The sequence below is a fragment of the Coloeus monedula genome, assembly GCF_965178545.1.
Source record: "Coloeus monedula genome assembly, chromosome: 18".
NCBI classification, from domain to species: domain Eukaryota; kingdom Metazoa; phylum Chordata; class Aves; order Passeriformes; family Corvidae; genus Coloeus; species Coloeus monedula.
The window spans coordinates 8,382,813-8,401,403 of record NC_138798.1 but is presented as its reverse complement, the minus strand read 5'-3'; the positions used below and the strand labels follow the sequence as shown (position 1 = coordinate 8,401,403).

General features: G+C 42.3%; 2 protein-coding genes across 4 annotated transcripts in view; one reads left to right on the top strand and one right to left on the bottom strand.

The window, feature by feature from the left end:
* The window catches only part of HIRA (histone cell cycle regulator), a 32,995-nt gene extending 17,756 nt beyond the window's left edge, over positions 1-15,239 (bottom strand). For 2 of the 3 annotated variants that reach the window (XM_082293277.1, XM_082293278.1), the window contains exons 1-10: positions 15,185-15,239; positions 8,170-8,232; positions 7,292-7,402; positions 6,400-6,490; positions 5,804-5,898; positions 4,874-4,969; positions 3,887-4,047; positions 2,874-3,041; positions 2,232-2,345; positions 633-703 (exon numbers count right to left, since the gene is read on the bottom strand). In XM_082293277.1, the coding sequence (XP_082149403.1) occupies positions 633-703; positions 2,232-2,345; positions 2,874-3,041; positions 3,887-4,047; positions 4,874-4,969; positions 5,804-5,898; positions 6,400-6,490; positions 7,292-7,402; positions 8,170-8,232; positions 15,185-15,221 (1,007 nt within the window). In that variant the 5' untranslated portion in view covers positions 15,222-15,239. Of the gene's footprint in view, positions 1-632; positions 704-2,231; positions 2,346-2,873; positions 3,042-3,886; positions 4,048-4,873; positions 4,970-5,803; positions 5,899-6,399; positions 6,491-7,291; positions 7,403-8,169; positions 8,233-15,184 lie in introns of those variants that run through there. The other variant, XM_082293279.1, reaches the window with a different exon arrangement.
* A 413-nt stretch (positions 15,240-15,652) lies between these two features.
* MRPL40 (mitochondrial ribosomal protein L40) lies at positions 15,653-18,416 on the top strand. The gene is made up of 4 exons (XM_082293184.1): positions 15,653-15,743; positions 16,337-16,420; positions 17,451-17,606; positions 17,975-18,416. Exons 1-4 carry the CDS (start codon positions 15,700-15,702, stop codon positions 18,282-18,284), a joined length of 594 nt encoding a protein of 197 aa, XP_082149310.1. The 5' UTR covers positions 15,653-15,699; the 3' UTR covers positions 18,285-18,416.
* The last annotated feature ends 175 nt before the right edge of the window (positions 18,417-18,591 follow it).

Below are 18,591 nucleotides of genomic sequence, written 5' to 3'. Positions count from 1 at the left end.
CATAACCCTTAAGTCTCTGAATCACCTGATGTATAGATGAAGACAATTTTTTATACCATTTGGTGAGTGGTATCACAGTTATTTTTCTCTTATTAGTTAAGTCTTGCAGTTAATTTAAAACTATTTTTAACTTCTGCATTTTTGTGACCAGGCCTTAGGAAGAAAGCAGGAGAATAGAGAGTACCAGTCACTGCAGAAAGAGGAAAACAAGACTAGGGACAGTAGACTGCTGAGAAAGTGGATTGTCTAACCAACTTTTCATTAGATGTAATGCACACGAAACTCAACAAGTTAACCAAGTTCACCAAGTCATGTTACAAAACACACACTCTATGAAAAAATGTCAGAGAATCATAACTCTAACATAAGTAGGAACTCATTCCACAGCTATTTTACTGTATCATGTTCTAAATACATTACTTTTTGCTCAGTTAATGATCTCAAGTGACCATGTGCTAGTTGGTAATATTACTACCAAAGATGTTGCAGCAGAAACAAAACCTTCAGCAACCAATTATTTGTGTTCCAACAGCCACAATTTGTACTGTTTTGAGGCATTTCCAGCTAATAAGTACACCTAAAGCTGATAGCAATGCTTTGGCTTCCATAACAAACAGCAGAAATCAACTTACCAGGAGATGTCCATGATTGACTTGTCAAACAGTTCATGTATGACAACTAAGGGTCGTTTCAGACACGTGAGCTTAAGAAAACAAGAAACAACACTCAGAAATGTAGAAGTTTTACACTACCATGGATAGTATCACATTAACACTCTCCCAGAGCCTCACAATATGCACCAAACAAGATCTGGCCAGGAAACAGCTGCATGTCTGGTGGTGCATCTGAGGCACCAAGTCACCCGTTCCACTGCTGGGACAGAAAAGCTCTGGAGAAGAATAGCTGACATCCAACTCTCTGTTCTGAAACACAGACTGAATTTCTTAATCAACTTTGCCTTTACACCACAGTCATAAAACACTCTCTGCTGCTCCAAAAGCAATTCCACAGATGCAAAAGACAGCTTCTATTCTAAGCTGTACTGAGATAAGGATGTTGCAAACTGCCAGCACATGAAGACAGAAAATAGATTAGGTTGGCATGTCCTCACTCGGACTACTTGTCTAAGAAAGTGAAACATATCAAGAGCAAAGGGAATTTGACTCACAATTACTCTTAAAGAGAATTCCTCTGCACTTAAGAATCAGCTTAGTAATAAAGAGCTGAATATGAAAACTCCCAATAATCTGCTCTAAATCAGACATTCTAAGCTCTTTAATGTCAAACCAATGGATTTAGTATCTCTAGTGTATAGTACAACTGAAAGGAAGCAGAAGTTGATACGGTCAAGGAAGTTTTATGCTCACAGATGCAGTGTCACTGTCATCTTCAGTAGTTATTTATGCTTCCATAGGCCTGTGCTCTATATGTGTTTATTAAGCTCCTCAGGGCAAAGGCAACCTGTAACTTTGCATCTCTGTACTACCTTCTGTAACCTTAACAGCCACTCCAAATGAAATCTTCATAGTATAAATAGAAAGTAAAACATACTGAGTGATACTTTGATATGGGTATGCACTGGTAGCCATTACCAGAAACAGATTTAGTTATGCATCCAGAGATTGATGGATAAATATCACACTGGAATCTATAAATAGTAGATTACAGTTAGCAACTGGTGTGTTCTAGCACAAGTTCTCATGACAATGCTTTACAAATCAGTTAAATTGATTCCCTGTATTTTCCAGTTGCATTTAAAAATGTGAAAATAGCTACTCCTCTCTAGTAGCCAGAATATTCTCCAGCCAGAATAAAAATTTTAGGGTAGGTTTTAAAGTAAAACCCAAACTAGATATCAAAAATTTGAAAGAATACTTTAAAAGCTCATTCATTTTCATATCCCTTTCCTTTACAAAGACAGAAGACAAGTAAAAGGAAGAAAATAAGGTTGCATTTATTAACTGTGGTAACATGTTTTATCCTGTAACAGCTTCTCCCCACTATCAGGGCAGACACTCTGCCGCTGGGTTCTAACTGCTCTTGCCTTTAGAGAAATGAACTAATACCAATCCACTTCCTTCCCCCCCAGCTAAACCTGTAACAACAGAGCCAAAAAAACCCTAAACATAAAACTAAATGTAAGACCTAATGCTGTACATGTGACCTTTGTGCTAAACCCCCAAGCTATCCAATGACCACATTAGTTCAAAGGCAGCAAAGAAACCACTTACCCAGACAGAAAGAGATCGATCTTTACTACCAACAGCACAACAGCAGTAGGGGCAACTTGACTTGGTGGAGCTCCCATTCTTTTGTTTCTTTTTGAAGATTTTTGGATTGAATTTCTGAACAAATGAGATGCTCAAATTTTATCACAGTAATTACATTTTAGCAGGAGATCTGCTTTAAAAGCAAATTTTCCACTTAAGAGTGAAAAAGCAACATTTCACAGAAATAAAGTCCTGAACCAGACTCTCTAAGAGCACTGACAAAAGCTGCAGAGGTTTTCTTAAGGGGCTTTCTGAATGCCTTAACAGGAAAGACAAACAATATTAATTTTACTAGGGATCAGAAATCCACTAGAAACCTGAATCATTTTAATCAAGTCACTGAACAGCCAACAAAGCTGATGTTTGACATTCCTAACATGCTCCTGTATTCTCCCACGTCTTGTTCATCTACATGCAGCTCTCTTATCACAAGAGCAACCTGATTGCTTCCAACACGTAAAGTTGAAATTTTTAAATCACCACTATGCATTTGCTTTACTAATTTTGACACCCATCTTCACCTCTTGTCCCATTTATACATAAAATTATCGAAAAGCACATGCAAGTTTTAACTTCAGGGATAAATTACTATCACTCACTCACCACTACTGTAACTGCCTTCCGATGCCCTACAAAATCCATGTTGGTTTTCCATCCATCCCTCTCAATGATCTGAGCAGTGGGTCCAGAATTATTCATGGCATGAGCAGAAACGAGATAATGACCATCAGGCGACCAGCTAAGGCGCAACACATGAGTTGTCCCTCCACACTGACAAAAGAAACATACTAGAGCTTTAAAAGTGTTTGGCAAACAAAGGGTTTTAAATGCAAACTATTGAAATTTCAGATTTAGAGAATATGATTACAAAGTAAGTTTCTTGTGAATATAAAAGAATGACCTCACAACTCTCAGCACTTGGTCATATTTACACAGGTGACGTAGTGTAACTTAAGAAGCCATATTAAGAGGTGGGGAAATGGAACTCAGAGAACTTTTTGAAAAGAAACACAAATGTTATGTCTTTTGGATACTGTTTCCTCAGTATTTATCACAGTCATAGTTAGTGACAGGGCTGCAACACCAGCTCACACGTGAATTGAAGCAGATCAGGTCTACTACAAAGAGTAATTGCACTAATCACAATACCATAGTCACCAAGCACCAGCTTCTGTCCCCAGAAGCTTGATCTCTTGATCAAAGTCATCACATAACAGCCCTATGATGCCAGACCGAAGATCCCTCCTAAGTTCTTACCTCATTTCTGACAGTGGCCAATAGAAGATCCGTAGGGAAGAATGCCAGACTATTGTAATCAGTGTGCCAATACTTCCCCAGGATAACCCCTACATTTCCAGAAGTTTACTTAATTGCTTACATAACACATGTAAACCTTAGGCATCCACAATAACCAACAGCAGTAAGAGTCTCTAGTCAATGACATTTTGTATGAGAAAGTAATTCCTTTTTTCCCCTCTTTTGAAGCTGCTATCTGAAAGCTTAATTTGATTCAGCACTGTTCAATTATTTAAAGTTTGCGCAGAATCAGAGTTACTCTTCTAGCTTTCACTCATTCTAAGGGAATTCACTTTGAATAGTCAGACATTCTGAAGTACCTCATCAAATGGTTTTGTGATGCTGGTTTCCAGCTGCCAGTCCATGGTCCGCCACACCTTTAAACTTCGATCATCAGCCTGAGAGGCAATGTATTTTCCAACAGGATCCCAGGTCAGCCCTTTCACCAAGCCTGAATGACCCTTCAAAGTGGCAAGAATTTCTGTGCACACAAAAATTGAGAACAGAGAGTAGTTACTGCTGCCTCCTTTAGGACAGAGTGTTGAGAAAATTGACGATCTTTTTGAAACAGTATTAAGTATAACCTCCTTTACTGTAGAAACAACATATCAACCAAATTGGAACCTGTACTTAAGAAAAAACTGATATAAAAAAGTGGTAAAGAGAACTCTGGCCAGATTAAGGAGTGCAAAACTCTTTAGAAGACATAGATCAGAGCAGGAAGAGCAGCAGAGTCCCAGCACTTCAGAGTAGCACTTTGAAGCTGTGAAAAGCAGCACTTGAACTGGAATTTCAGTTAAACATTCACCCTTTCCTCCACACCCAAAGATTATCACAACTAATTCAGCTTTGTGCAGCAAGTGTGAACCAAGTCAAAGTTGTGACTCAACAGACACACAAGGTTGGCAGACCCGGTAACCTACTTTCAGTCACACTCTTGCTTATCAGACTGTGGGAGGGGAGGCTGAGAGGGTGCACAGTTAGCTTCAAAGTCTAAAAACTCTGGTATAAGTATTGGAAACAGGCTTAAAATAAATGGCATGTAAATAAAACACATGCATTCGTGACTTTCACATAAAAGCAGCAGCACAACCCCAATGCAGCTGCTGTCTGCAGCAGTGTGGAATCCACTGCTCATTGCCTCCCAAACCTGGAAGGAAGACTGACCCGCCAGACCACAGGTGTTTCACCTCAAAAGACAGACAACCCATTCCCACCTAGAGATTTGAAGAGTCAGTGAAATACACCCAAGGAGGGAAGAGTTTGTCACAAAGCTTTACATACTGGCACATCTTAAAAGCTCTCACCTGGGAATTTGACAGCATTCCAGATGACAACAGTGTTATCAACACTACAGGATGCCAGCCAGGCATCATGTGGAGACCACGCTACATCCATCACATCTGTTTGGGAAGAAGCAGTTTCCATTTAAGAGATTGATGGTAATCAGAAAGCCAAAAAGTCTTTTTACAAAGAACTTATGTGGCAATATTTTGCTATCACAGAGAAATTATTATCACCTCACTAAAGTGGAAGGTAAGAAAGAACATAGCAACATTCATTGGGAGTGAGACTCTGCAACTTCCAATGTTCAATGAGGATCAAAGAAATAACCCAAAGGGAAAGAATGCAATGTTTAGTGATTGTAGGAAGTACTAACAGCTGCACAAAGAACTTTGCCTTGTTTAGAATGAAAAAGTAACAGAAACTATTACAGTGCACTCACTTTGTTCCAACACACGTGGAGTGATCAAAGTGATTTCCATCTTGATTTTAATCATAGCTCATGTCAGCAGACACAAAATGCATTTGAAATTACTTGTTTATTCAACTTTTGTATTGCTCTTTAGTTATTTTTCTTCTAAATCAACATTTATATTCTTTGGTTTACAAAAACTTGGTCTTTTGCCAATCAGACTATTCACGGCTAGTGTGAACATTTATTTAATCAAAATACAGTTTAACTTCCTTCATTCAGATTCATTTTTAAGCTAGAAAATAGCAAAATATAAGTTCCTTAGTTGTTAATTTTTCTCCTACATACTTGCCAGAAGTTACTTGTATGAAAATTGTATTTCATTAAAAATTATATATTTTTAAATTTTCATTGTTGCTCTTAATATTAATTACTGACTTGCCACCAAATATATGTATTTCAAACAAGAAAACATGACACCTAAAAGCATTTTTTTTCCAAATACATGCAAATTATGTTCATTCAACACCTTTAAACTTACCCCCTGAATGGCTTCTGAGAATTGACACACACCTCCACTGCTCAACATTAGTAAGTTTGCTACTAGAACCAAACACAGTGCTAGGTCCAATGTACCTAATTAAAATATAAACAGTTACAAAAAGAATCACCACAAGCTCTTCACCTTCTTTTTAAAGAAAATCAGCTGCACAGTACACTTATATTTTATGGTCAGTTATTCCTACAATACAGAAGAAAAAAAATGCGTTTTTTTAGAGAGAGTAATTCCTGTTATTAAAAAATTCACTTCAATAAAATGTACAATTTCTATAGATAGCATAAAATGGTAACATATAAGGTGACTCTTCAAATCTCACCAGGAAGCTTTCTTCAAGGACAGAAGAAAATGTCTCAGCTCCTCCAGAGGAGAGAGACTGCCCAGGCAGACACACTCCAGCCCAAAGGACAGGAGGCCACATCACCACCACCAGTGCTTTGGTGTCACAGCTTCTGGCTCCTTACACACCAGGTGGAGCACTGAGCTTACCAAAGGCCAGCACAGGGAGGAAACACTAAGATGTCACAGAGAAACCTACTTGAAATGAAATATAAAGCTGAAGGAAGAAACATGCTTACGCAGCTCGTTTCCACACCATAATCAACTTGTCATCTCCCCCTGAAGCCAAGTAAACTCCATTGTTTGACCATCGCACACAGTTCACACAAGCTGAAATGTAGAAAAGAAAGTCTGTAAGATGAAATATGTGAGTAAGTCATCCTGGACTGCAGACAGGATTTATAATAGAAATAAGCAAAACTTGACAGGAGATATTTAGGATTTAAGTGGGCTTTTTCCACTCAAAGCAGTTACTCTGTCTGCTTTAGATAAATGAATTGGTACTTATCTTTCAGTAGCAGTTGAGGAATTTCTTACTTAAAAAACCCTATTCCTTATCTAAAAAAGCTTCACCAAAAGAGGCTTGAAGGAAGAAAGATTAATACTCCTCTAATGAAGGAAACTTATTCTGGTAAATAAAGTGGGATTAAGAGGGCAAAGAAGGAAAGGTATATTTTGAAGAAAGAAGGGACAACTTGTCAGGTGACCATATTAATTCCAAATGCAATGATTTATAATGTAATAAATGTAGTAATTTATAACTATAACCAATATACTTCATATGATGTATCTTTTACACTTATTTCTTCTCCTGTCCTTTCCTTCAGAGCTCTCCAGTTTCTCTGAATGTGTATTATCAAGTACATTATGGCCACAGCTGAAAAAAGTTTATAGGGAGGAGATTTCCAGAAGTATCTATAGCCCTCTGCACATTTCCTCACATTTTAACAACGTTTTCTGCTGGATGTCTTGAAAAGTGTACAGCCAAAGAATGAGACTACTCTGCTGTATTTTATTGATTCTTCACCACTGGACAGGCATGATTTTTACAATTACAGAGATGTAAGTCTTAAGCTTTGGCAAATTACCAATAGTCAGTACCAAAAAAACCCAACCAGCCAACTTTGTTACCTAAATGATTGTCCATCTGACAAAGCATCTTGGGAATATTTTCATTCTTTTCATCTTCCTCTTTCAGGACAGGAGCCATATTCCAGATCACAACTTTGCCAGAATCCTGACCTGTAAGAGAACAAAAACCCCCCCTTCTAAATAAATGCAAAAACGTTTTTCAAATTAATCTCAGTTCCAGAACAGATGTGAAAATGCAGGCAGTGGGGACTTTGGAAACATTTGAATACAGATGCTGCTTTGATATAATTATACCAATTCAGAAGTGCTTTATTTTTCTTGAAGCTATTAAAAACAAATTTATACAGCCTTGTTCAAAAGTCGTACTGTACATAACTGATACCAACTACAAGGACAACTACTTGTAATAAAAATATATTTTAAAAGAGAAAAGATATATTCAAATACTAAATTGCAATTACTGTAGCCAACATAAAATTATTCACTATTGTGAACCAAATAATATTTTTGCATATATTTCTTAAGCTATTCTATTTGTATAATTGGATTTTTCTGTCCCAATAGCTGTACTATTTAGCAATTGAAAAAGCCCAACTGCACATCCAGTTCCTCTTTAAATTAAAAAGAAATTTGGCCCATATGACCACGACTCAATCCCTGATAGCAGCAACTATTTCAATGACATCCAAGAGGATGAGGACATCAGAACACATAACCCTGCCTTCTGCAGGAACAGCAGCACTTCGTAGTATATTTTAATAGCTTACACAATTAACTGTTTCTTGGAGATAAAAGTGATGTCTTTTTAAAAGGGTCAATTCAAGTGCTGTGAAGGCACAATATAATAATAATTATAATAATAATTATTATTATTATTACAGCCCAAAATTCTGCCTTCTATCAGTACACAGACTTACCTTGTCCTCCTGTTGCAAACTTGGTCCCATCTGGGTGAATGTCCACTGAAAATATTGGCTTTCCTGGAATTAGAGAACAAGCAGCCATATAGTGAATTGTTTTACAGTCAAGAGAATGCAGTAAATGCCACAACCTTGGCTGGCAAGTGACTTTCTTCTTCTAAAGGCTCGAGTTGTAAGAATTACAGCTGACTACAAGGGTTGAGAGCAGCTTGCTGACAGAAATGGCAGCCTATTAAAAGCCTATATGGAAGTTATCATGCCACAAAAACCAGCGATAACTGAGGACACTTAATCCAGCAGGATATGCCAAATACCTCAAAGCAAAGTAATACCACAAAGCAAGTGCCAACAAGGCAAAACTGTATTTGAGTATGGAATTTCTTCCAGGTTTCTACAGTTCATTAGCTGACAACCTGAAGCAAGTCTTCTTTTGGTTTCTGTTTTTGTTTTTTTAAAACCCTCCCCAAGTCTCAGGCTGCATCTGTTGGTCACACAATTACCCATCTCAAATTTAAATTCTGACAATGAAACTCTTCTACCCAAATATTTTTAGCTTCAATTTTATGGCTTCCATATAGAAAGAGGAGGACTAACCAACAATAGAATTACTCTTAAATCCTTCAATTCTCCACATGCTACATCTTTCAGAAGAAAGTTAATAACTTTACTAGAATGTAAACTCTGTAACAAATAACTAACATAGTTGAGGAACAGCTTTGGAAACCAAAAATCCCTCACTTCCAACCTGTTCCGCTCCAACCACTGGCTCATATACACTCTCTATATGTTCACAGTTGTTTTAACCTTTGCAGGAGGAAAAGGAAGAGGGGAGCAACAAGCTTCCTGCCTTTCAATGATGCTCAAAGAGCTACCACTAAGGATTATCTGAAAGAACACGCATGCGATTTCCACATCCAAAGAATTTCTGGCAGCACTTCCAACCCTTTCAAACTGGAGTGTCTCTGCAAGATCACATATATGCCATATATAGGCAATTTATCAAACAGCCAAATTGCCAATAAGGCAATTTATCAAACAGCCAAAAGTACCAGTACCCACACACCAAGATTAGTTGATAAATTTCCCATGTGTGTCAATCTTGCACTGTATCTTCATGAAATGTTAAGACATAAATTATAAAACCTGGAGATTTTATCCAACAGCAAGTTTTATGTCCAACTGTAGCAACTGAAATCCTTGACACTAAACTTCCAGTAAAATCCTCATCCAAATACCCACTATTTCTTACTTTTTGAGGGATATACATTCAGCTTCATTTTGACTTTTGTATCCTTTATGTTGACTTGTTTTAAGGTTTGTTTTATTTGGATTTATATTGCAACTCTGACATGTGATTTCCCTTAAAATTTTTACAAGCAGCCAAGCAAAGACCTTAAGCACAGAAAGATGGCACTCAACTTACATTCCTTCCAAGTCCTTCAGACCACACAGAACACATGAGCTGTGGCTTTTCTTCAGCTTGTTGTGCCTGATTCTCTCTATTCTAACAACTCAAATGCAACATTCAGGGCTAAGCTGAATATTTAGAAAAGCACAAGCAAGAAACAAACATTTACTTTACCCTTTTCAAAATGTGAAAGTTCCCTTAAATTAAGCCAGAGCATCATTTGAAGTAGTTGAGCCCACTGACACTTACTGAAAAGGCTGTTCTGGGGACCTTAGAGGTGGAAGAGGTGACCTTTTCAATCTGCATGAAGTCTTGGGCAAGAAGAGCTCATATACTCTGGTATTTGCCATTAGAATGTGTAGGGGAGAGTAGGAAACCAGCTGTCAAAGACCTTTAAATTCTAATAACCTGGCTCATTTTGCCTCTGTATCATTCACACCAAGAGAAAACTTTCCCAGCAAATCAGAAAGAACAGCAACCTAGCAATGTCTACCATTACTATTCAGGCAAAGCAGATATGCTACACACTCCAAAAAATTGTCATTGCACCCATTGCTTTGCAGAAATTACTGACATGATATAATTTTCATTTCCTTTACTACATGTTTAAAACTACCACAGCCTCTCCAATTGCTGCCTTATCTTAAGAGCACAACTCTACAGGAGCAGTAACATCAGCTCTCTCCCTTCTCCTGGGCAAAGATTTTTCACAAATCCACATTTGGGATTGAAGAAACTCAGCAAATTACTTTGCTTAGAAAGCCAGAGGTAACTTAGCTAGAAATTCATCATAAAAGCTTAAAATTAGCCACACCAGGGAAAATGTCCACCAAGCCCAGTACTGTGTGTTCAGAAATCAGCACTAGATAAGCCCCTAGGGATCTGTACAATGGTAAGCACACAATGCTTCTTCCAACTCCAAAGAAATTACAATTCTGACTTCTTGAATGAGGGGCCCTCAATGGACTTTCTTCTACAAATTCAAGCAGCCATTTCTCAGATCCATAATTACCGTCAACAGCCCCTACACAAACAGATCCACTGCTCAGCCATGGACTCTGCGAGAAACCTCCTACTCCATGGATCTGCACCAGCTATTTGTTACTTTAAAGCAATTTATTCTTGTACAGAAGGGCAGTGAATGAAAATCACTCAACACTCATCCCTCTTCTGCCTCTCACAACTGTGTTCAGCCCAACGATCCCACTCCTTTGCCCAAAGAGTCCTAGTCTACTCAGCTGTTCCTTGTACAAAAGCTGTCTCACACTTCTGATCATTCTGGTCACTCCAAACCACTTTCAGTTCTCCTCTATTTTACAGCATAAATGGGAACTGGCATTGAAGACCATGTGTTCAAACACAAACTATCCATATATTTACACAGCACGATAACATTTTATTGTTAGGTTTTTCCTAGCATAAATTTGGGGTTCAATCAAATAAGCACTGAGCAGATACTTTCATAAATTATTATAATCCTAAAAACTCAAACCTCAGTGGAAGTTGTCAGGTCACAGGGCATTATTTTAGATGTGAAGTTTAAAGAAGGTATGGACTTTGCACCCAGGAAAGGCAGCAGTAATAAATGAAGCCCTGGAAAACAAAGTTTCCTACACGGCTCAACTGTGATCCAGGAAGGGATCTGATTCCACAGGTAACTAATCATACACAATGATCTACCCAGTACCCAATGTCCAATTACAAAAAAAAAAAAAAAAAGAAAAAAGAAAAGAAAAGAACAGATGAGGTGATCACAGGACAGAAACTCAGCATGACAAAGTCATTGCCAGGCTGCTCTTTCCTCCAGGGTACCATTATCAAGAGAATGCCATCTACGGTGCTGGATAACTGTAACAGGTTAAAGCTATAAGACTTGTTCCATACTACTTGTGGTTTATAAATCGAGTACAGATACTGGATTTTTCTTCACTTCCTTCAATTTCTCAAAATAATGAAGAAGCCATTATTTGATAGCAATCACCTTCTTCCCCGAGTTCATGTCTTTATCAGATTATGTTGTTAGAGCCTGTTGAAACAAGCCAAAAGGCACAAGGTCCCTGCTTCAAAGTGACTGAAGCTTTCCCCTGCTCCTAATTGGAGATGTGTTGAGTTTTCTAACAGTAATGATGCATCAAAACAAAATGTGATATTTAAGCAGTAACACTAAAATCTAACACAGTGTGTTTTAAGACATTCTGACCTCTTCCAATAATTTCTAAAAAAAGATAAGCTTAAATTATTGAAGCTCCCAGCATCACATTGCAGGAGGAGGCAGACCAGGTTCATTAAAAACAGAACACCTTATGATATACCAGATGTCCTGTGGGCTCATTTGTTTAAAGTACCCAAATACACATAATGTACTTAAAGAAATACTGATAATGAAATAAGCTTGGAACAAAAAGATCCAAGTAAGATAATTGAAACTCAAGGAGAAGGTCCCATCTTTAAAAAAATCCACCAGCGAAGAATAAAAGTAATTTTAAATATTGCATCATTTTTGTTTGTTGTTTATACAATAATCAATGAAATATAAAAACAGTTTCAGGTGAATTGCTACCTCAAAATGAATGAGTTTCTACTGAATTTGCTTCCAGCCCATCTAATATGTAACATTCAATGTGACTCACAAATCAATTCAAATATTTACATTCCACCATTACAGCTTGGAGAGATAAACTCCATACCTATATTTAAACAACAGCAGGCTCCAGTTTCCACAAGCTGTTATACATGAACAGCACCTTGGGGCTTGCAAGGGTTTCTTGGAACAGCAAGGGACTTCCTTTCCCACAGGGATCAGTGTTTGCCTGCATGAGTTGTCTTTAAGCACCTGGGCTCTCAAAACCCTGTGTGCTGAATATGTACAGGCAACAGCTGGATCATGATGCATCTGTATAGAGGTACTGAATGAAACACTGGGAAGGAGAAGCCAATCACATCACTTGTTTCTTACAGTCATTAGACCACCATTAGACTGCACTTTTAAATATTCTTCCTTGCTCTAAGTCAAAGACACGTGGAAGAGAAGAACACAACAATAATGAGAATTTCATTCAAAATCTAATAAACCCACATTAAGTGCATGAAAAGCTTATAGAAAATGCATCTGAGCAAGAGATAATTCCAATAAGCACTCAGAAAAAGTGACATTAAGAACTCCAAGGCAAAAACCTGTAGAGCCAAAATGTGCCGAAGTGCTTTTACTGTAAGCATGCAGCATCTCGGCTGTGCAGCATGCAATTCCCAGGTGTGCTGGATTACCTGGCAACAACACTAACTTCTAGTGTCTATTATCTCCTGAATGACTGTAAGCATCATTCTAGTCCACTCAGTAAAACAAAAATCCCAAAACTGAGTGGGAAGAGGAAAAGACTGCAATGACAGCCATGGATCTGGTGTGTGGAAGAGCCAGCCCTGCTATCAGGACTCACTCACAAATAAGAACAGTGAGGCAGCCCCCTGTGCCCGTGCAGAAATCAAAGGAATAAGAACTATCAGAGTATCCGGCACACAGTGTAAATTCTCTTCCCCCTGTTTCTGGAGAGGTTTCAGAGCCAAGAGAGAGGCCCATTGGGAGTGACAGAGACTCCTCACATGCAGCGATGCCTGGAGGATCCGGAACCTGGGTACGTTAGAAGAGGCTGACTAAACTCACCGGTTTTTATCCTGCACTCCCTGCCCCACAGACAGGAATGTGTGACTGTCACACAGTCCTGCACACCTCTGCAGCCCTGACAGCATCTCACAAATGGAGTTGGTGGTGAACGTCTACAGGTGGAGAAATTATGACAAAGTGTCTTGGCCAAACTCATCCCGAAAGGTCAGCGGCAGAAATGGGAGTAAAATTCAGGACTATCAAGGCCCTGCATAGTGCATTATCCACCAGGCAAAGTATCACAGTGCTCTATAAATGAAGCCCTGCTTGGCTGAAGCCTGTGTTCTGCAGTGGTTGGATGTGTTCTAAATTGCTACAGATTTCAAATGCATACCCATATCAAAAGGTGCACCCATTAAAGAAATAAGGAAAGAAGTTACAGATCTAATCTCTTGTGATCTGCAAGGACTTGGGCTGAAAGTTTTTATTCAGCTGCTCCTGTGCTCCCACTGAAGATACACAGGCACAGGACAGTCTGACCACAGAGATTAAGATGTAAATGCTACATTTGTTTAGAGTAACCAAGCAGAAATGTAAAAAACATCTCAAATAAAGCACTTCCACATTTCTTCAGTTCACTACAACCTCTGGTTACAAGGTTGAGTCCACCTGCTGCCTATAACGTCCCTGGAGAGCAGGCCAAGTAAACACACACACGAATGGCAACTCGAGGCTTAAGTTACTGTTGTCAAAATCTGCAGCACGAACACAAAGAACACAACACACGCAGAAAGGCAGCTGTAAAGTTGTACCTGGGGTTTTTAACTCAAAGCACACTTTTCCAGCTTGAATAAGCTGGTCTCCAACTTAGTTTTATTCTAGATACCAATCAGCCACACGAGCCCAGCTAATGACATTTATACATTGACAGAGTATAAAATTTGCAGTTGAAATAAAGCTCTACCCATGAATCTGAGGGCAAAACTTGCATAAACAGAAGTGAGATCTTCATATTAGATTTCTTCTCACTGTTTCACCAGGAATAGTACAGGTATTAATCTGGAAATTCATCCTAAGTAGTGTAAATACTACAGAAACACTGATGCTGTCCTGTATTTGCCACACAAGGAAAGTACAGAGCCTTCTTCTTCACTCTGAACTGTTTTAGCTCACACATCTCCTCAACATCACCAGAGGACTGACAGGTGGGATAATATATAAACTCAGGGCGTTGTTTTGAGAGAACTGTTGGAAGAAACTTTTCCCTTCACGGATAATGATAACACAGCTTAGTGCATTTGGGGACTTAATACTGTACTTGCCTCAGCAACGTGAGACCCGTGTGGTCAGTGCAGTGCACTGGACACCCACTCATCCCGAGGGGCACCTGGACACTCATCCCTCGACACTCCTCCCGAGGGGCACCTCGACCTCTCCACAAAACTCCCTTCTCTCTCCTGCACGGGCTATACTCCATTCAAACTATCCCTCCGCACTTTCTCAAGCACGAAGCGGCCCAGGGGCCGTGCCTGGCCGGCGGAAGCAGCTCAGCGTTCACTCAGAGTCTGCAGCCCTTCCCGCAGAGCCCGGGCGCGGCTGTGCCCAGCGAACACGCTGTGCCAGGCGAGACGGGTCCCAGGGGCTGCGGCGCCACGGCCCCCTCCAGCCACCTCCTGGGGACGAGCTCTCCGCGCACGGCCTTTGGGAACCCGGCCAGCTCCAGGGACCGGGCTCCGTTCCCGTCCGCCGGGACAGCGGGGGTGCAGACTTGTTGCTGCCGCTGCCGCTGCCCCCGCCCGCACCCGCCGTTCCCGGGGCGGCGGGACTCCGGCACCCGCGGCCGCCCGGGGAGCGCTCGGCAGCGGCCCAAGGCTCCGCCCGCCCCGCGCCCCCCGCGAGTGCCGCCCGCCCGTTCCCCCGCCGCTCCCCCGCCGCACCTGCCCGCCCGGCCCGCGGCACCTGCTGCCCGCCCGACCCGCGGCACCTGCTGCCCGCCCGACCCTCACCATTGTGGTTGACCCAGGTCGGCTTCAGCAGCTTCATTGTTCCCCGCCCGGGGCCCCCGCCGGCCTCCGCCCTCGGGACCCCAGGGCGGCTCCGCCCGGGCTGCCTCCGCGGCCGCGGCGCTCAGCGGCCGCCGGCCACCATGGGCCCGCGCCCGGCGCCGCAGTGCCCGCGCCCCCGGCCGGCCCGAGCCGCCTCAGCGCCGCTCCATGTCCCGGTGCCGCCGCCGCCCCACCGCATCCCCCGCCCGGCGCCGCCGGCGATCCGGCACCGCCGGAACTCGGCGCCTGGCAACCGCCTAACCGGCCCGGCGGGAAACAGCGCCCCCGACCCCGCCGTTCCCCCGCCAGGCACCGCCCCCCACTACAGCCCGGGCGGACGCCCCCTGCCGGGCGGAGCGGGACGGGGCCGGCGGGGCGGGAGCTCCGCGTAGGGCGCCCGGCGGAACGTTTGTGCGGCGGAACGGGGGACGCGGGGCCGGAGCGCGGCCGGCGGGGGCGCGGCGCAGAGTGGGGCCATGTGGGCGGCGGCGGCGCGGGGGCTCCGCGGGACCCGGCTCAGGTAGGGCTGGGGCCGCCCTGCCCCAGGAGCGCGGGGAGAGAGCCCGGGAAGCGCCCTTTAGCCGCGGTGCCTGCCCAGCCCGCGCACGCCCATTCCTGGAGCTGGTCCCCCGCCCGGGCTCCCGCGGCGGGCTGGGCCTGCGCTGGGCCTGCGCTGGGCTCCCGCACCTGGGCAAGTCGGTGTCCTGACACCCGGGCCGGTTCGATCTCCCGTGGCACCCACGGAGATATGAGCGTGGGCGTCGCTCTCCTAATCTGAACGGCGGTGGTTTGACCTCTCCCATACCAGCTCCTCAAAGGGGTCATTGTCAGAGCTTAAAAATATAACCGCTATAACCCATCCAAACACTGTATCTGTTTCACTCCTCGGTACCCTGTGGGCTCACACCGACCAGTCCATATTTGGGAGCAATTACCTTGCTCAAGCTCTTGAGGGCATCTCTGGGCAAACGCTGTATCCTGCCGTGAATGAAGTGGCCGAAGATGGTTCAAAACTCATCACTGTAATATATGAATAACAAATAGCTCTTGTGCAGAATCAGTGACACCAGACTCACTGTCTCTTCATGCTTTATGTTCCTGTTCCTCCTGCAGCTCCTGGCTGCCCCAGAGGGTCCCGCTCCGAGGGAGTCACTGGCAGAGCTCATTGCTGGAGTTCAGGACATCCCTCCCTGTCAGGTGAGTGCAGCTTTTTTGGAGTTACATAGAAGTGTTCTCATCCATTGGGAGAACACAAATTTTCCCAAGTCCAAATTTAACCTTTAAGTATACCTGTTTAAGTCGCTATATGCCAAAGCAGTTAGGAACTGTTGACCTCTTGTGGAGAGTTCAGAGGTGATACAATTATCACTTTGTGTTTGTGGGTAGCACAACCACGGAAGACAGCTGGAAATGTTGGGATTTATGCAGTGCTTCAGAATTCCCTGCTGGGCAACACCAATGAAAGCCCAGCTGAACCAGAAATGCTTTGCTGTGAAGGCAGAGGCAGCCCACGTGTATTTCTGTGCCACATTTCAGTGTCTGTGTTTTTATTTTGATGCAGCTGGATTTAAAATACCCAGGTAGCTCTTAAGTACTATTGGAGAGGGACTGTTTCACACCACAAAGGTTGTTTGTTCAGTCTGCAAGGCAGGAATGAGGGTCAGTTTGTGTTTGTGGAGTGTGCAATGATATCTTGGATCTGCATGGAGAAATAACATCTACAGCCTCAACTGGGCTCCAAATGCAGAAATTTTAGAAGCATGTGTAAAACCACTTGCATTCTTTAATGTGAAATAACAGGAATATTTGTTCAAGGCCAGGTTGGATGGGGCTTAGAGCAACCTGGTCTAGGGAAAGGTTTCCCTGCCCATGGCAGGGGGTTAGAACCACATGAGGTTTAAGGTCCTTTCCAACACAAGCCACTGTATGATAAACTTGCTATGCTGCACTCTGAGCCAGTGAAAACAATTCCAGTCCAATTTTTGTGGAACTTCCTCAGGTCATTCTGACGTTCAGCACAGAATTGCTTTTCCCAGGCAGTTACAGTTCTCTCTGCAGAAAATCTCAGCAGACATATCACTGACTCCTGGAAATTACAGTACCTGAATAAAGCTAATGGCTGGAACGCGTGTCAGGGACCAAATTAAGCATGGGAAAGGAAAGTGAAAGTTGTTGGTGTTGAATTAAAGGACAAAATATCTTCTTTCATTTACCATTTCCCTTGTAGAGCACAACCAAAGAAGAAGAAGAAAGTGGATGTGAAGAAAGAGCAAGCACAGAAGGAGCGTATGAAGAAAAGGATTAAAAAGTTGGAAAAAGCTGCCCCAGAACTGATTCCAATTGAGGATTTTATAACGCCACTTAAGTACTCAGAGAGCAACAGGTCAGTAGGTCTTTCACCATGTACCTGCACTCACAGTGAATTTCTTTCTCTGCACAACTGGAACATAGTGCTGACCTTAGCACAAAACCGTACCCACTTCCATCAGGACAAAAATGTGGAAAGGAAATATTATTTGTTCTTGCTAAAAGTAATGAAAAACCAGTAATGTGCAGTTCCTGTTAGATTGACTGGAAGACCTCACAGACTGATTAAATTATTAGTGAATTCAATGTATTCTCTGGGTTTCGGGGGGATTTTTTTTTTTTGCTTGGTGGTGGGATTTTTGGTTTCAGCATTTTGTTTTTCTTAGTTTGGTCTTCGGAGTCAGGCTATTCCTCTATTACCCATGTTATCCTTCTCTTTGTCAGGGTGCGAAGTCTTCCCGCTCTTTCTCCTGAAGAGTCTGAAAGAAGAGTTTTACTTTTGAAGAAGTGGTGTTTGTTTAAACAGAAACAAGATGAGGCAGAAAAGAAAGCAATTAAGGCCCTTGTAGAATCTCAGCAAGAGGCACTGAAGGAACTGCGCCTGGAATCTGAGGAGCTGTACCAGGCAGCAATCCGAAGGGATGAGGGGCTTTTCCCCTTCGAGAGGGACGGACCCAGTTACACCCCTCCCCTTCCTGGCTATGATCCCCCCGAAGGAAAGTGCCTTGACATTACCAAGGTGTACACACAGTGATGGAGGAGGTCCTGCTTCAGCTGCCAGGAGGTGCTCAGCTGACTGAAGGAAGAAAGATTGGAATAGGAATAAACATTTTTCCTGCAGGTTACAACACTGCAGGATGTGACTGTAAAAAAAAAAAAAATTAAGTATCTCTGTGTTTGGGGTTTTTTAATGACTATGCAGGTAACAACACGCCTAACAAAGCTACATGACCTTACACAGTGGCAAAGCCAATTTTTTTTTATCTTCTTATATTGCCATGTAACTGTTGTAACTAAGTTTCCATGAGTTTGCCCTAAAACAAACCAGATCTCTCTCTACA

Bases quoted from the DNA above. Each gene is read 5' to 3' on its own strand.
- MRPL40 (XM_082293184.1), top strand. From the start codon at position 15,700: ATGTGGGCGGCGGCGGCGCGGGGGCTCCGCGGGACCCGGCTCAG. The intron at 15,744-16,336 runs GTAGGGCTGGGG...TTCCTCCTGCAG, and splicing joins CTCCGCGGGACCCGGCTCAG to CTCCTGGCTGCCCCAGAGGG. The intron at 17,607-17,974 runs GTCAGTAGGTCT...TCTCTTTGTCAG, and splicing joins AAGTACTCAGAGAGCAACAG to GGTGCGAAGTCTTCCCGCTC.